At 36.2% G+C, this 18,377-nt stretch overlaps 1 protein-coding gene and 1 non-coding gene across 2 annotated transcripts; both read right to left on the bottom strand.

The window, feature by feature from the left end:
- Window positions 1–1,538: 1,538 nt before the first annotated feature.
- On the bottom strand, window positions 1,539–1,610 carry TRNAP-UGG (transfer RNA proline (anticodon UGG)). The gene has a single exon. It is a non-coding gene; the product is annotated as a tRNA-Pro (tRNA).
- A 1,573-nt stretch (window positions 1,611–3,183) lies between these two features.
- On the bottom strand, window positions 3,184–17,904 carry LOC140006053 (pantothenate kinase 2-like). Its single transcript, XM_072047670.1, has 22 exons — window positions 17,095–17,904; window positions 16,232–16,444; window positions 16,010–16,065; window positions 15,444–15,560; window positions 14,466–14,585; window positions 14,289–14,383; window positions 14,109–14,202; window positions 13,005–13,136; window positions 11,775–11,887; window positions 11,408–11,600; window positions 10,199–10,407; window positions 9,621–9,665; window positions 9,471–9,519; window positions 8,589–8,671; window positions 7,512–7,628; window positions 7,203–7,266; window positions 6,336–6,482; window positions 6,057–6,215; window positions 5,787–5,870; window positions 4,977–5,171; window positions 4,486–4,557; window positions 3,184–3,685 (listed from the first exon to the last, which is right to left on the bottom strand). Exons 1-22 carry the CDS (start codon window positions 17,411–17,413, stop codon window positions 3,596–3,598), a joined length of 2,766 nt encoding a protein of 921 aa, XP_071903771.1. The 5' UTR covers window positions 17,414–17,904; the 3' UTR covers window positions 3,184–3,595.
- Between the last annotated feature and the right edge of the window lie 473 nt (window positions 17,905–18,377).

Here is an 18,377-nt window from a genome sequence, read left to right as displayed (position 1 = left end):
ACAATTACTTGAATTTCTTCTCCATTGTCATTCCATTGTTTGTAAGTAGCTTACTTTTATTAGAAAAAGAAAAGATATTGTTTGTTAGTAACTAATATTTATTAAAAAAGAAAATGTGGTATATGAGTAGTTAACTTTTATAATATCCAATTAGGAGAGAAAATACAATTTCTTGAATTTCTTTCAGCTATTATCTCTCCGTTGTTTAGAAGTAGCTAATATGTAGTTAACTTTTATAACTTCCCATTTGGAATAGGAAAAAAAGATATTAGTAGCTAACTTTCATGGCTTCCTCATTAAAAAAAAAAAAAAATTCTTTTTGAATTTCTTCTATCCGCTCTCTCTTTCATTTATAAGTAGCTAACTTCTATGGCTTCTCTAGGTTGCAAGATAATTTCACAAACCTCCCCTACGGTTTATGACAAATGCAAGTAATTCCTTTCTTATTTCAAAAATTATGTTACTTCCCTTGGTAGTTTAAATGACTACCATACTCTTAAAATTATTCTATGCTTAAATACAAAAATACAAAAGAAAAAGTAAAAGAGAAGGCACTCACACTTTCTTGTTTTAAGTTTCTTTATTCCCTTTTCCATATTTAACTTGGTCAACCTAAAATCTCAAAATCCCTTAGTCAAGTCTGTACTCGTTTTTCGTAAATAAAGTGTCATTGTAATAGAACTGTACGATTAGGCTCCAAAACCACTACCTTTTTTCTCATTCTCTCTCAGCTTTTTCCTTCCAACAACACCAAATGTTGAGATTCTGGTTCCAATTATGACAAATCAAAAGCAGGGTAGACTTTAAAAGTTGAAAATTTAATAGAAAAATGCCCCCTCTATCCTAGAAAATTTAGTTTTTATTTGTTAGTAAATATGATGATTTTTTAATATAATTGTTTGTTTGTTTATTCAATTATGAAAGGTAACTAATTGCTTGAAAATATTGTTTGTGCTGAATATGCTTGATGTTGTAGAGAAGCCTATTGTAACTCTTCTTTAAAAACAAGATTATACGAAGTTTTTTTCTCATGCCATTCTTAGTTTGTTTACAGAGCTTATAGAGGTCATTTTAGAATATTTATAGGCTATATTTGGCATGCATCATCAAATTGGATTTTTGTGCTATTCAAAACCTGGAAAGAGGGGGTGTAATTGTAATATTTAAAATTAGAGGGTAGTTTCCTACAATTGTCATATACCTCAGGAGAGGTTTGTGAAACTATCCCCTTGGCCATTTATAAGTTACTAAGATTTATAGTTTCTAAATTGAAAAAGGAAGAAGGCAATACGTACATAACCTGTTTGGCTTCTAATTAAGGGGGGAAAAAGGGATTTCAAATAAAAGGGAAAAAAAAAAAGTAAAAGGAAAGGTCTTGCTGTTTTTTGTAATGGCTACTGCACTCCATACTCTATAGCGTATCAATCCAAAAAAAGAAAGAGGATTCCGATTAGAAAAGGGGAAAAATGAAACAATAAGATGAAGATAAAAGGTTTCGCTCTTGTTTGCGTGGACAGGAGTTGTGTGAATTATCCAAAGGGGCATTCCGAGAATCGAACTCGGGACCTCTCGCACCCAAAGCGAGAATCATACCACTAGACCAAATGCCCAACTTGCACTCTGAGGTTCTCAAAATTTTATAAATAATTTCTAAAAGGTAATCAAATTTATACATTATCTACTTGAAATATTCCTGACGGAAATCTGGAGTCCAAACTTGCAACTGCAGAAAAGAATTTACACTAACAATTAGTTTACTCTATATATGATCTGATAAAACATGCAACTTACAGGTCCAGAAAATCAAAACCCATCTTTGATGAATTATAGATTATCCAAAGTATTAGAAAAGTATCTTGGACCTCTCTAAACCCCTTTTTTGTTTTTCGGAATTTCTGCTCTATTGCTAAATTAGGATTTCTCCTGCTAGCTGATTTCCTTGAGCTTTAAAAAGCACATTGAAATGCCTTAAGTAGAAGCAAACGATCAAATATCTCAAAAACACTTGAAATTGCACTAATCAAAATATGAACAGTGTCTCACTGCAGCAGAGCATTAGATGTAGGTTCGTACATTTAGATAAAAAAAGGGTCTCTTTGGAACCTTGGTGTTTTGCCAAATTTTGAAGCTACTAATTTTTTTAACAACTTTAGCTACGGGAATCCAAAAAAACTTATCAAATTTTTTAACCTATACACTTCAAAACTAATACACAAAAAATTTCCTCTTTTCTTCTTCTTTCTCCCCCACCCCATCCACCACAACTCATCGCCGGCTACCACTTCCGTTGCCGACCACCACCTCCGCCGCCGGCCACCACCGCCGGCCTTCCTTTTTTTTTTTCCCCTTCCTTTCTCCCTCTCCCTTTCCCTCTTCCCCTCCCCCTCTCCTTCCCTCCCCTCTCCCCCTCCCCTCCCTGGCCACCCTCCCCCTTCCCCCAGCTGCGATCTGGTCGCGGTACCAGACCACATCTGCGATCTGGTCACGCGACCGGATTGGGCAAAGGGGGAGAGGGAAGGGGAGGAGAGTAGGAAAGAGGAGGAGAGGGGGAGAGAAACAGCAAAAAAAAAAATTTTGTGCACTCCCCACCGCTGGTTCTCTGGCTTCGGGAGGAAGAGGGGGAGGGTGAAGGGGAGTAGAGAGGGAGAAGAGGGGAAGAGAAAAAAAAAAAAAATTTTTGAACAAGGCAGAGGTCCTTCTCTGTTGCTGATAAATCATCATCGGGAGGGGAGGAGGAGGCGCAGAAGCGTCTCAAGGAAAAGGGGTGGTGCAAGAGAAAGTGGCTGGCAATGGCAGCGCCGGTGATGGTAATGGGGGTGGGAAAATGGGTGCTGGAGCGGTGGTGGAGATTGGGAGAGGCGGAGATGGTTAGGAGTCTGTTGCTTGGTGACAATTACTGATGAAGAAAGGAGCGAAGGAGTTTCTTGAGGTGGAGAGGGGGTAACGGGAAGGTGGGTCTAGGCATTTTCAGTGTGTGCAGTCCGTGTACTACAGGGGAAAGAAGAAGAAGAAGAGAGGAAAGAAAAGAAAAAGGAAAGAAAGAAAAACAAAGAGAAAGAGAAAAAGAATAGGAAAAAAAAGTTTTTCACCTTAAAAAATTTTTCCAAAAACTTCTACAGTGTACTACAATAAAATTTTAGACAAACTCCTAAAACACAAAGGTTCCAAACGGGGCATTCGATGTACTAACTAGTACCCAATCGGCACTCGCAAGAAAAGTCCTTTTAAAAGGATATTAAGATTGGCCGCATCAACTTTCTTACAAGAATGTTGCATGACTTATCATGTCAAGGGAGAAACAAGCATAGAATCTCCTGACTTGATTTCAGAAATGTTATCTATTTAATTATCACATCAAGTCCTTGTCATTTGATGAATACTTCTGCTCTACATTTCCAAGCTGTACAGGTTTTGAGGCACTAGTATGGATGCCCAAAACTCAGAACATTAATTCACTTCCTAAGGCACTTTTGGTTGCTCTATAGGTATTTCATCAACAAATCCCAATCCCCAGTTTGAAGATATGGAATCAAATCCAAGATGCTGCACTCAGAGGAGTTCTCTTTTCCACTGGTAAGATGCATCAGTGTAGCTTTCAACTAGCTGGTTCAAATCTGCAGACACAGTCGTATATGCTCCCTTTGATTAACTTTTCGGCCAACCGTTGATTCTTCACCATGGCAAGCTGCAACATGAAATTGAAGTCATTAGATGACAAGTTCAGTTTAGTAAACCCCAATCTGCCTCTGGTATTTGCCCAATGTCAATATAGGCACGTCGTTATAACTATCGTTACCTTTTAGGACAAAACTGACAAGCTAACGATTATTTCTTGAAACATGAAATCTATTCAGTAGTTAAACAACCATATCAAAGATGTACTTGTTTTGTAGTTGTATATACATATAAGCAATGTACATGAGAGCAACAGATAAAAAGTTCAATGATTAAAGGGTAGAATCCATTCAATGTCGTGAGTGAAAACTATTTACATCACTTGGAGCCTGGGGAAGAGATGAGGATATAAAAGCAGAACCAAACGAGTAGTGGGAGAAAAATGAAGGGTGAAAGGTGAGAGATTTCTGGAGGAAGGAAAGACAATATATGAAATGAAAAAGGAAAAAAAAATGAGAAAAAATCAAATTTGAAACTCTTTAACATTTTTGTCCAAGAAGGAGTTAAGTGACACAAAATGAAGTTAACAGAGGCATCATGATACCACTGGAGAGGGCATCAGATGTTGCATTAAGTATATAATTGAGAAAGCTGCTTTTTACCATTACTGTCCTTCAGATAGAAAGCATCCTCAATAGGTCAAGTAGAACAAGATCTCCATGAACTACTAGTTGAGTGCATGAATGCTATTGCTTAATTCAGAGGAGCACAATTATTTTGCAATCATCAATTCACTATTAGCAAGTCAAGTCTAAAATGAGCAATATTTTTTATGTGTCACAAGAATATTGTGGAATAGAACAATCCTACCTTAAGAGCATCACATCTGAACTTTGCATTGAAATTTGTATGTAACGATCGTCCCATGCCCTCCAAGATTACCTGCAGGAAAACAAGCTTAAAGAATTGATGAAAGCATTACATTTAACCTTTACTAAATACATGTTTCCAAAGAATTGCTCAGTTGCCCCAAGTTCAACAAAGAAATAGGCAGACAAATTAAGAAAGAGTCATAGAAAACAAAGGCAGAACTAGACCTGGGCTAGGGGTAGTCCTTAAGACTATTAAGTATTCTAGAGCTGATATGAAAATTCAAAAGTTTTGATTTTCCATTGGCTGAAATTGTTTAGGTCATGAACAACTTTCCAACCCATCAGCCCCCACACCCCACTCAATAAAATGGTGTACTATTTAAACAAACACACAAAGGTTCTAAATCGTACTTTCCTCTTTTGCCTGTTTCTTCCAAGATGATAACATGGTCGAATTAAAAAGAACACAAAGTTGGGGAAACATCATACCAAATCAGCCTCTTTGGCTGCAGCAGCCAACTCTGAGCTAACTTGTCTCAAGTCGATGCATGGGCTTCCACATCCATTCTCAACCACCATCAAAGGAACAGAAGATGAACTATCTATGGAACCATCTTGAATATTGATCATAGCATCCACAAGTAGGCCACCTGCTTCAGCAGCCCTCCGGAGAATGTCACAATGCTGTAAGAAAATTGTCAACCATCAGAAAATTTTCAGAAGAGAAAGGGTATGTAAAAGGAAGAAAATCCTAGAAAAAGCTTGATCAACAGATGGGAGAGGCAACATGAAGCAGAGAAAAATTGATAGATCAAAATGAACGTACTAGGAACAAATCAAGACATATTTAATCAGACCAACCACTACCCAATTATAGCTCAAAGCGAAATGCCTTAAACTAAAAGTTCATTCGAGAGAAAGAGAGAGGGTTCTAGAAATGAGTGTGCAAATAGAGAATATATTGATTCTAGAATCCAATAATTATCTACAATACCTTTTTTCTTTCTGACACCTATTCTGCAGTTAAAAAAGTCCACCACCACTTTGGAATACAAAGAAAGAGAATACATCATTCAACAAGAAATTTAGGTCCAGAAGTCCAACAAGTAAAGAATAGTTCCATTTTCCGTAACAGGTCTCCATACGGAAATTTCAGTTAGTCAGTAGTCCGAAATAAGTGGAAGCACTTGTTTTTGTAGCAGCAAGAGGTAAATGAGTTGCTGAATAAATTCAGAAACCTTTTGAAGCGAGAGAATACTTCCTGATAAACAATTAGAGGTTCTTAAGCACAATACATACCTTAGCAGCCTCGGCAACAATATCTGGTAATTCCATTGCAGTAACATCATTCAATGCTGGAAGGGAATTTGCTACCAGCACAACCTGCAAAAATGTTCTCATTAACTAATCCATAACATAAAAATGAAAACAGGCGATTTTCTCAACATGGTAAAGAAAAGCAATTTCCAAGCCACAACTACCATGCAAACGACCAGGATAAGGCTTCTTGAAATCTACAGGTAAACTAACATATTTGAAAAATACCTCCAACACCTAAAAAAAACTTACTTCAGTTCCACGACGGAGAAGCTCCCTTGCTAGGGGAAGCATTCCAAGAATGATATCAGCACCTGAATTGTCTACAAAGAGCAAAGCTCTTTTATGTTGGTAAGGCTTTTTGTCTCCAAAGCCTAGCATTCTCTCTTTGAAAGCATCAAAATTGTCAACCTGGAAAGCCAGTGAGTTGAAATCTCATAATACAGCAAATTTCCTTTCTAAAATAGATTATTGAATGTCTTCAATATCTATTTTGAGTAGTTTCTGTAAGAAAGTTTTCATAATACTTGCCCGCCAAGGTCTTTGCATCTTGTTGCGGCTCATTCTGTATATTTCGATGATAGTTCCTTTGTGATAAAGATCAACACAAGCACGAGAGCCCCAGTCAAAGATGTTTGCAGCTAGGACACCTTCAACAAGTTTAAGCAGTCTTGTTTCCTGCAAGAAAAAAGAAAATGAGGAAATTGGAGAAAAGATTAGAGGGATGTTTCAAGATAGTAAATTTTTGACAGCTTTATCCAAAAATTTGGCGCTAGTCAACAGAAACTAATGTAACTAATGTGCAAATGGTACATAAAATTACAGTCCTCATTGTTCAGCTACACCTTTGGATGCACTAAGCAAAAGCAAGTCTCATAATAGATGTCAAATAGATTTTGAATCATTATGATTTGCCAAACTTAAAAAATAGGTTAAAGGCATGGGCGGATCTAGTGTTGGTGGCAAAAGATATGGATGTTACGATTATGTTCTCTTTCCCATAACAGAAAATGAACAATTCTGGTGATATCCTTCCAAAGTTAAATTTCACCACCCCTAATGTACATATAAAGCTTCCATCTAGTGCATAATGCATAATCTTGTATATCACCAGCAAAAATATTCTAAAACCTTGGCTGTGCCATTGGTTTGAAAAACAAACTTATCTAACAGCTGAACCATTTGAAATGGTAGAAACTTAAATACTCAAATCAAAATATAGTTTTAAAGGACAATATGAGCTATTAATTTCTTATCCCTCCAAAGATCCTTATTTTCTTTTCCGTCATTGTCTTGAAATACACAATTCCAGAAACAGGAAAAGAAATTTGTAGTATAGTTATTCAAACCCCAAAACACTGAGTAGCGAAAACAGCAATTTCATTAAATAAAAGATACCTCATCCATACTATCAATCTCCATAAGCAGATCAGGTAAAACAGCAAGTGACGCTTCATTCTCCCTGCAAGTACAAAAATGGGAGTTGACAGGAGAGATTGCACAGGCAAAATAACCAAGCTTGTAGGACAGCTAATGAGGCAGGACTTAAGCACCGAGTGTAGCCGAATAAATGAATTAAAGAGTAACAGCTAAATTCCTTAAGTTTTATTAGAAGGATTATGTAGAAGGTATGAAGATTGTGTACTGGTAAAGTGACACAATGAGCGTGGCTCAAGTTCAAATCAATATATTTCAGCAAAAGCCCACCTCTGTTTTATGCTCCTGTAGGCATCAAAAAAATGAAATTCTCTCAAGCACTCTTCCCTTAATTCTAAAAGGTTTGCAAGCCCCAATTTTCCATAAGCAGCAGGCTCCTCCATCAACCTAAAAAAAACAATCCAAATGATGATGGTTACAACAGTCCAGTACTAGAAAAAGTTGCATGCCCGACATGTAGACACTGTAAAATAAGTAGCACAATACGGATGCCAAAATAAAATGCAAAAGTAAAAAACATTACGTTCCTGAAATATAAAATTTGACATATAGGCGCTGTGGAAAGGAATACTGGATAAGGTGGAGCTTGAGAAAGGTAGGAATGTGAAGTTCATAAGAGTAGTAAGGACATCCTGGGGATAACAAAAAGGGGCATTACACCAAAAGGGGACTCTTCTACTTCGTCAATAATTTGGTAGTTAAAGTTTTGGGAGGTCAAAACTATGGAAACTAAATAAAGACTTTGCAACAGCTTGACTTCATCCCAATTTTTTTTTTAACTACATTCCTTACGGCAGAATTCTCCATAGCCACCTTAATTAAACCATAGAATAGAAATCAGTTTGCATGAGTATACACAGAGAAAAATGGTTAGTACAACAAGCACCAGTTCTTGAAGAACATAAAGAGCCAAAAAGTAACATATAAAGAAAACAGACAGAAACTTGTAGATGAGGGATTAAATAAATAAGATCTGTCTACTACTGTATATGCACATGTCGATACTGAACCAAAAACACTACTAACATCGTGCATGAGAGAGAGAGAGAGAGAGAGAGAGAGAGAGAGAGAGAGAGATGGTGTTAAGGATGCAGGGAGTCTTTAGTATCAACACGAGTGTAAGCAGTTTAGTAACTAGCAGTAGTATTCAGACGACCAACGTGCTGGATGGGCTCATTCCACTCTTGAACCAAAGAACATGCGACCAACTGAAAGTTCTTCTACCAATGCAATTATAGTAGAACAAAAACAAGTTGCCAATATTGTTACCCAAACCTCTCATCTAGGATCTAATTTACAAGAGAATGAAGCAATGAACATTCAAAGTACATGGAAATATGAAAGTACCTTGCTAAATGAGCAGAAAATGCGCGAGCAAATGCATCACCCCTTCTTTTAGCATCATCTGTACCACCTTCACTTGCCACTGCCTGTGAATTCCACATCAAGATTACAGGTTGATTTTGCTAACAAGGGCTTCAGTTGTTGGTAATTACAAACAAAGTATGACAATACTAGGCAAAAAAAGAAACAAATTTCAATCTCATGCAACCAACTCTTTAATTTTCCTTTTAAGAAATTCCAACTGAAAGTAAGGCATACACAAAACCTAAAGAGGTATGGGGAGAGAGAGAGAGAGAAAAAGAACTGAAACTCAAAAATTGATCTTTCTGAGTCCATCTCTTATGGCCAAGATTACTTCCCGTTCTCATTTCTTTTTGAGCCCAAAAGCTCCCCAAGAATGTCATTGGCAGATTATACTATGTAATTTGCATCAATTACTCCTTACCAGGGCAAACAAAATTAGGCACCATTGACAGGGGCACCAAAGAATTGTTGCTTATGGGAATGATACCACTGACCAATAAATATATTTATAGCTTCTAATAGGACAGAAAGTTCTGAAAACTGAAGAGACATATTATTGTGTCCTTCAAATGTTTAAATTCCAGAGAGAATTACTTGCTCTCCCGTGGCCTACTAAATCAACAAGTGCCCAGGCTAATATATGTTCCATTCACTTTCTTATATACCAATAGTAAAAGTAAAAAGAAAACTTGCTGTTGGCCTGTTAAGGTTGAATATCAAACAATTATATTAAATACTAATTCAACATGTTTAAAGATGAATCTGTTCTCAGATGAGTATTCATTTTCTTTTCATTTATCACAAGAAGCAGCTTTAATATGGGGGAAGGAAGACAATAGAACAAAAATGTAGGTTGTTCACCTTGTCAACAAGGTCTGGCAAATGCCCTGACAGCACAGTGAACCAGTACCTACAGGAAAACACATAATTGAATAGTGAAGACTCCAAAATCCTAGAAAGACTTATAGAGCATAGACTTTTCAATTAAGCATGCTGATGGTGTGAGCTCACTCTAGTTCACCAGGGTCTGAGAGATCTATTGTGTTTGGCTCATACCTGCAAATATGCACAACATTAGCTATTAAAGATACTACTACAGTAACTAACCTTTACAAATAAGTCACACATGCTTATACTAGTTCAATCGATTCCTAAGAAACAATGAGTTGAGAAGGTTGGGCAGAGGGGCGAAGGAAATGAAAATTATGGAAACATCATGTGCACACTGTTACCGAGACGGCTGTGGACAACACATTGCAAAACTACCAGTAGGTAACAGTTGGTATTTTCCTAAACCTTAGCCAATAAATAAACCATGACATGAAAATAGAGAGTTGAGTCCAAACTAGTTCCAAGAAAAAGATATCTCCTCTCAAGGAAAGAAGTCAGTTGAAATTAACCACCAAATTACAAAATTAATAAGCAAGTAAAAGAAAAAGAAACCAACAATGTGAGATAATACGACACGATTTTAGAACCTGGAGGTCCTATTTCACTTCCTGAGAAACTGAGTAGCCCATAACAGAGTCTAGAACTAAACTCGAATAAAATTTGCAGCAAAAGCAACAAATTTTGAAAAATCTGCTTACATTTTCGGGTCTGCCAAAAGTGGAAATACCTCCAAAGTTGGCACCAGGTGGAGAACGCCAACATTTAATTTACTTGCATCTGGTCGCAAGATACCCCCTCGGGATGATGGAACTTCAAAGCCTCCAAGGCCGGTAGTTCCAGGGGGAGCCATTGGAACAGGAGCTGTAATTTCAGTTCCCTTCAGAATGAACTTTTCCATCCAAGAGATCTACAAAAAAATTCACATATTTTCTTTAACATAGCCCACAAAACCAACACAGGCACAGTAGATACAGTACACCATAAACATTAATTTCAAGTCCCATGTTTTCATTTGCTCAAGAAAAAATAAGAAATAATATTGCTGCAGAAACACGGTACTACAAGAAGAGAATAAAACAAAATCCCATATGCATGCTTGCTACCAAAACCATCAAGGTTTCTGAACAAGGAAAAATTTGTGGTCTCTAATCTGGAATCTGGAAGGAGTGACAGTAATAACATGGAAACTCAAGAAACAGACACCTTGAAGTCTACAGTATTGCCTTAAGAACTAATTCACAAAAGTAATTTTCATAGTTGGCATTAACTCCAGGTTACTAACCAAAGTGAAACATCAAGAAACACTAGACATCCTGTTACACTAAGTGAAGAGAGATCAATTACAAAGAACATGGCAGACTATGACGCAGTTAAATGGACATTTTAGACCTTGTCTGCTTATTAAAAAATTGGATTCCAGCATCTTTCCCATGACACATGGTCCCAGCTAGCTCCACAGGGGATATATTCTATGCCATGATCATTCAAAAGATTATCAGAAAAGATGGCAGGAGAATAATTATGAGAATATCACAAAAGAGAAAGGAAAAAGTAGGATGACAAACACAGCAGGTAGGCCATTTCTGATCAGAAGATCACTTTTCATGCAACTTGTATGTGCAAGTCTAGTAACACCAACACATGGAAACTGAAGTATCTCATTTGAAACCCATTTATGAAAATAGAACCAGACATAAATTCTCTGGAATATAGATCATATCAAACTAATACAAGAAGGAAATTGAAACATTTGTTATATTTGCAGAAAACAAAAGCCAGGAAACCAATCAAACATGGTATATTACATGATTCAACGCCAAACTCACTCTTGAATATGAGCTGAAACCAAAGTACATAGGATCAGTAGGTAGCTATATATTCAACCTAGGCATCAACCAAACACTTGCCTTCTCATTCAAATCTCCCAGGGGTGGCCCATGAACATTGCCTCCAATATATGGTGCACCCATCGGGAACCTTTCTACCAGCTGATGAACCATCAGGTCGTCTAAACCATGCTTTTCATAGCTCATAAATGCACCTAAAGCTCCAAGAAACCCTTCATGTCGCAAAAACATAGCTTGTGATGTTCCCTTCGACCTAATAACCAAACCAGGAGGGAATGAAATAATGTATTAAAAAATAACATGAACAAGAATCAAACATTGAAAAGAAGAACAAACTGAATAAACGTGAACTGCATGGTTTACAGTAAACAAAATATTAGTACTTGTTATCATATTCTTTAGACAGTTTACATATATCCTCAGTTACCAGAATTGCACAGCAAATGAGATCGTGTCCATAGTATAAGCATGGCCCCTTATGAAAAATCCACCAAAAAAAATCCTTTTAAGTCCAAAGCGCAATGCATTCAGATATGATATCTACAGAAAAGAAACTGTGGGTCAGATGGACATCCAGAATTATACTCGTAAAGACCAAGAATATGATGGCAGAGCTTAAGAGAGACATGTCACAATAAGCAAGAACTTCACAAGAGAAAGAAAATAAGCAGGTAAGTAGCAAATTATAAGTGAATAAGTATTTGGCGAGATAAGCCAACTGCTATAAGTGTTCAAAACCAAGATCATTTTCCATCAGACTTTTACATATAATAAATGGAGAAGACATATTAGCAATTAAAGTACGTAAAGAATTAATTACAGAGTCAGAAGACTCACTATGATATTACAATTTTCTAGAGTTGCTAATAGGTTGTTGCTTCTGAACTTAATATCTTTTACAATTAAAGGCAGAATCCTACACACAAACTACAACCACAATAAAGCAGTGAGGATATAATGATGTTTCAACGGCAAGAGTAGGTAAAACATCAGTCATCAAACACTGCAGGAGTGTCATAGACTTGTCAAAGCAGCATAGTACATGATGATACATATAAAGGTAAACAAAGCACTAATACAGGGTTGTCTACTCCTAAAGTTCAATTGTTTCACTCTGTCAATCAAAGTCCGCAATTTTTCATTTGCTGCCTCTCAAGCTCTTTCTTTCCTTTTGGGCATCCATCTAACCTCACAACCTGAGGCTCTGTATATCTTGAAGCTTCGACCACTGAACTTGTTCTATGTAATTAGTGTACAAAAACTACTCCGCATATCAATTTTGCAGCAAGATAATAGTTTTGTGACGTGGAAAGAGTTGATTCATCAATCTTTAAGTTGCGAGAAATTATTTCCTTCTTCAACATTATTCCTGAAAGTGCAAACAACATTGCACATTTCTCTGTCCTCATTTACAAACTCTCTAGTTGAGAAACAAGATTGTTAGTAAAGATGAAGTAACAATTCCTATTTGATGAACGAAGACAAGTAAAAATTAAGTTCCCTGAAACTAGTTTACACAGTACAGCATGCTATTAGTTTCTGCTCCCACTCAAAATCCAATAAAATAGAAAAATTTTAGAAAACTACCTTTGCAAAGTATTCTTAACGGGAAGGTATACTATTGAAGTATAATTTAACCTGCAGCCTTGGAACTGACCTGGCCAATGTTATATGAAATCATTCGGAGGAGGGACAAAGAAATATCTTCAGATCTGTAGTCTTCAAGATCCTTATTATCAGAAATTGCCTTGCCGAAACTAGAAGCAATTGTTGATGCTGAAAGACCAATCTTCAAAATAAGACATAAGAGACCAGTCAACTTAACATAAAAGAAATTTTAAAAGAGATCATATTCAAGAAAGCTGTTACTATATATCTGCATTGACATATTTCTCAAAAGGCAATGTTATTTGCTGGCATTCCGAACATTGTATTTCATTCCTTGAGTTCCCAAAATTACCCTTTGCCATCAGCCGCTCATCATGTTTCATCTGCCGCTTGCTCATGTCCCAAATTCATGGACGTTGCTTTGCCAAATTACACTCATCTTTCCTCATGGATGGCAACTCAACATAGCCTTCTATCCCTAATAATCTCTTTTTCATTGTAATCTCTCAGTGTTGCTTAAAGCCTAAACCAGCCCCAGGATTTTTATTTAGCCTCAATGCATTCAAATATCGCCAACTATAGCCACCAATTACAGTGTAAATTACTACCCCCTCCAAACGAAGATCGCCAAACTTCACAAAATCTAACTCAGTACATAGTACATATTCTAATCTTTACTTAACTGCAAATTCTAAAGAAAAGAAAGAAACACTAAATTAACTCCAAATACTTTCACAAGAAAAAAATTATAACAAAAAAACTCAATAATCAAGAACAATTGAATTTTTTTTTTTTAAGTTTATCCTTCAATATAGTGGATTACCCATACTCAGATGCTCCTTAATATTGCAAGTTTCAGGAATATGGTTCAATTTTGATCTAAAGCACTACATATTGAATATTAAAAGAGAGCCACCACCATCACCAAACTTCAATGACTGGCCACAATTGCAATACTTAATTTAGTACCCAAGAAGGATAGTTTCATGCATTCAATCAAAACTAAGTACCCAAGGAACACCAGAAGCTTTTTTTGGAGTGTGAATGTCATTAACCATCCAAAGATACGCTCAATTTATTCTTTAGACAGCCAAAAACCCATGCATGGAATCGTAATGTGCGGAGTTAAACATGGTTTTGAAACAAACTGTACCTTTGAATAATCCATTCCACCATAAATGTCCCCAACAAGCATGTCAATGGTTCTATTATCACCTCTTTGACTCAGCTCAAGCAGTTCATCAAAGCTGGAGATTAGTTAAGACTAATAATTAGAAAATAAGTATAAGTTAAGCTGGGTACCGAATCAATATATATTGGAGACAATCATCACCTATTGCATTTTGTTAACAGTTTTCCCAATCCCCAGTAGGTACCACCACCAACATTCGTTCCACTAACCCGCTGAAACTTTCCATCACCGTCAACCTGAAATCAATATTATAAGTTTAATACTTGTTCGACCCTAAATTCAACCTCAAAATCAAGTGAAGAAGAGTAGGAATAATACCTTTATTATACTGACACCAGATCCAACATTGACAAGAAGATAAGGAAACAGATCATTTTGGTCTATCTGCACAAATGCTTTGTGACCCTCCATATGAGTGAAAGCTTCATGACGAATTGCCTATCAAGACCGAGTCCAGTTACATGGTATGATCATTGAAATCAACAAACAGAGGGCAGAATAAGTTATTTCATTCTCTTTTCAAGACTATTGCCATTTTAGCTCACCAAATTGTTAAGAGACTAAATCCATACAGCCTGGTTGAGTCTCACGTAAAACTGGAAAACTATTTTGTTTAGACTTTATTTGTTACGCTATCACATGCAAAAGGAGCACATCAATCATAATGCTTTGAGTTTATATCCTCAGAAGATACCTAGGCCGAAGACACAAACAGAATTAAGAGATAAGGAGCAGATAGCATGCCTTTGGCAATAACGTGATTACATCCTAACAATTAGTAATCAAGCTCCACGAAGTGCAGATAATTGCAGAACATAAAATTGGTGGCTATGAATGGTGGATCCTCATCCAGAAAATATTGCATGTGAAAAGCTTCGTACTCTTTTTTCGAGTATCTACAGATAGAAGTACAAACAGCATATTTACCCTCTCCACATTCTTAAAAAAAGAGCATTAGTAATCTTTTAGCTCTACAAAAAGGAGGGACAAAAAAAATGCACAAGTATACACCCATAATTTTTAAAATTTACTAATATTGTCAGAAGCAATTAAGCTAAAAACAGTAAAGATGACAATGGTCCATGACCAAAATGTGCACTTGCAATTTACTGCAGAGTTGGGTTCCTGTCTCATGCTATGAGAAACTAGTCTAAAAATAGTTAAGCTGGCACTAATTACTAGCCAAAAGAAATGCTCTGCATGCATATTATTACAACAATTAACTATCTGTATGTGCATTATTCAGGGATAAACATCTCAAGGGCTCAATGAAAGCTTGCTGAGTTCTGATCGCACCTTAAGCAAAAAATTTGCACCAGCCACCAGACAATTCATTTCGTCTTCTTTCTCTATGCTGACTCCAAGCCTTTCCTTAAAGAGATCAGCATACTTGTATGCCCCACCACCTGTAGCCTTCTCACCAATCCAACTAGTTAGTTGATATAGCACATTCTAGTACATGCTAACCATAACATTAATGACCTGGTCAAACTTTAGGATGTAATTTAATCAGGTAAACAAGTTTTGAACTTAACAATTTCATTGAGTTTTGAACTAAATGATTTGATTGATAGCTAAACAACAAAATACCAATCTCTGCAAAATAGACCAGAAGGAAAAGCAAAATCACTTGCGTGTATGTGCTATTGTATTCTCTAGATGGCATAATTGGTGGAACTAATATTTTGACACTGCATTATATACTTGATTTAAGATGATATCTACACTGTTTCATCATTTCAAGTTCACTTGCTATGTTTCAGTATGCTAGTTGCATACGTTTGCAGCTGGAGTAAAGTGAACATGTTTCAATATGTCAGTTGTATATATTCGCAGATGGAGTAAAATGAACATGAATTCACCTTAATTACTGCATTCTCATTTGAGACTCCCGAATGCCAAAGGTGAGCATCCATACCTATCCATTTCGAAAACAGGGTGAGAAGAGATGTGCAAAAAAAAATAACCAAGATCCTTAGTTATAAGGGGATGAAAAACTGAAGCGTACACGTCCAAATACCGATATGAATTGACGCCATCGTTGCAAATAAGAAATTTGCAAATTGAACATGGGAAAAATGTACCTCCGCAATGAAGTTGCTTGGATGAGATAAAGTCCAAGCATTGGTTAATCTTGTTTGTCTCAAACTTCACAAAATGGAGTCGCCCCCCAAGGACAGGGTAACTTCTTCTGTTACCATTAGAGATTCCTAATCTCTCCTTGATCGTCTTCTTTATCCTGTCATTGACTGGACGATCCTCATGTCTTGAAAAATAAACCAACTTGATTAGAGATCCTGCAGCAAAACAATTCAAATTAACAAACTTCAACATAGAGAGCAAATACAACAATGACCACATTTAACATTTCTTGCAAACTAAATGGGCTTAAACAACACAGCATGTCATGACTAACAGAAGAAGACAACAGTGATAAGAGTATCAATCAAAAAGAGTTCTACAAGAGTAAACATTTCAATGGCATTGCAGAGACAACTGTTTTAAACAATTCTATCACATAGTTTTTCAACAGTAACATCAAACTTGGTAGAAGTAGTCAGTCATAAAGGTTTAACCGCATTCATCATCTGGTGCAGACTCAGAGTGCAGAATGAAATCAAACAGGATAATTTAAACAGAGGCAGAGACAACCAGCAATAGAAATCCTATCTCCACCACCCCATGAAATTCACAAAAATAAAACTTTACAATTAATCAACAATTAACCAATTAAACCACATTAGTGACACAATAAAGACCAAAAACGCCATTTTGAAGGAAACAAAAGGAGAATCAGAAAAAACAAAGAAACAGGTACTAAAACAGCTAAACTTCACCAACAAAAACCCTTTACAGAATACAGAAAAAGCAATGCCAAAATAGACAAAAAGAAATAATAAAAGGTGCTATTCTTGGTCCAAACAAACAATAAAGCTCAAAAATGGACCTCCAATATCCAGAGCCAAATGGGATATATCATCAGACTGATTAGGCAAAAGAATTGTTGGGTCCCTCTCCTCAAAATTCCCCTGAATTGCAGCACCACTGACATCCAACTGTGGCCTAGAAGAAGATCTGTGAATTGGGTTTCCCCCTATCGGAGCCATATCTTGCTCCCCTCCTCCTTCTCTTTGTTCTCGTGCTTCTCTCTCTACAAAATCCTTGTCAGACTTATTGTTGTTTTTGGTATTGTTAAAACTAGTATTACTATCATTTAGGCAGTCATTTTTTGCAATTGTTTGTTGGATTTCTGTTAGATTAGCCATTACTCTTTCCCAGTTTCTTCTCTAACTGCTTCCTACCTCCCCCAAAGCTGCTATCCACCTATAACTTCTTTAGTCAAAGGGCCTTTTTTCGGTGGGGACCTTGCTATGGATTCAGACAAAATAAATGGTAATATTTAAAAATTGTTTCGATGGGTTGGTAGGATGAACTAGCAAGTCCCACTGTTCAGTACTTGTAATCTTTGAAGCTACCAAAATCGACCACCAAAACCAATCTAAATTTAGCCTTTTTCACCTTAAGACTGGATGAGGAAGAAAAGGGTTGACGTACTTCTATCTGGAATGGGATAAAGATCAGATTTTTTTGGTAGTAAGTAATGACTTCAAGAAAATGGTGGTTTTCAGTGGTTGAAATGGATTAGAGGGAAAAAGAGAGAAGGCTCTTGTTTCCTCTTTAAACCTCTATGGTGAATATTGAAGAGTAAAGGATTTTTATCATTTATGGAAAAAGAAGGCAAATACAGCTGTATTTTAATTTTGGAAAATTATGAAAAAAAAAATGGGAATGGGAAGATTTATTATTTATAAGGAGAATGGGTTTTGGTTAGAATAAAATAATTGATGAATTCATTGTTAAATGACTAAATTATCCACATAGCAGTGTGCATTTTTATTTATTCAATACCAATGTGTATTTTAATGAACAAAAATTGTAAACTTTAATCAACGTACATCAAAATGTGTACATATCAATTGACAGCTATGCACATATGCGAAGGAGACTGTGCACATATATATATGACTATGTGTACACACATGAATCTAGTGTTTATAAAAATGCACCTTAATAAGAAATTAATATATACAAAAACATACAAGTATATGCTTAAATGTGCATATGAGTACATGCAAGTATTTGTATATGCACATACTTAGACAAAAATATTTTAGTCAATCAACAAGAAATTTATTATTATATTTCATGAATAGTGTATCACGATCCATT

The sequence above is a fragment of the Coffea arabica genome, chromosome 4e (genome assembly GCF_036785885.1).
Source record: "Coffea arabica cultivar ET-39 chromosome 4e, Coffea Arabica ET-39 HiFi, whole genome shotgun sequence".
NCBI classification, from domain to species: domain Eukaryota; kingdom Viridiplantae; phylum Streptophyta; class Magnoliopsida; order Gentianales; family Rubiaceae; genus Coffea; species Coffea arabica.
The sequence above is the reverse complement of the archived record's forward strand: the minus strand, read 5'-3'. Positions and strand labels throughout refer to the sequence as shown.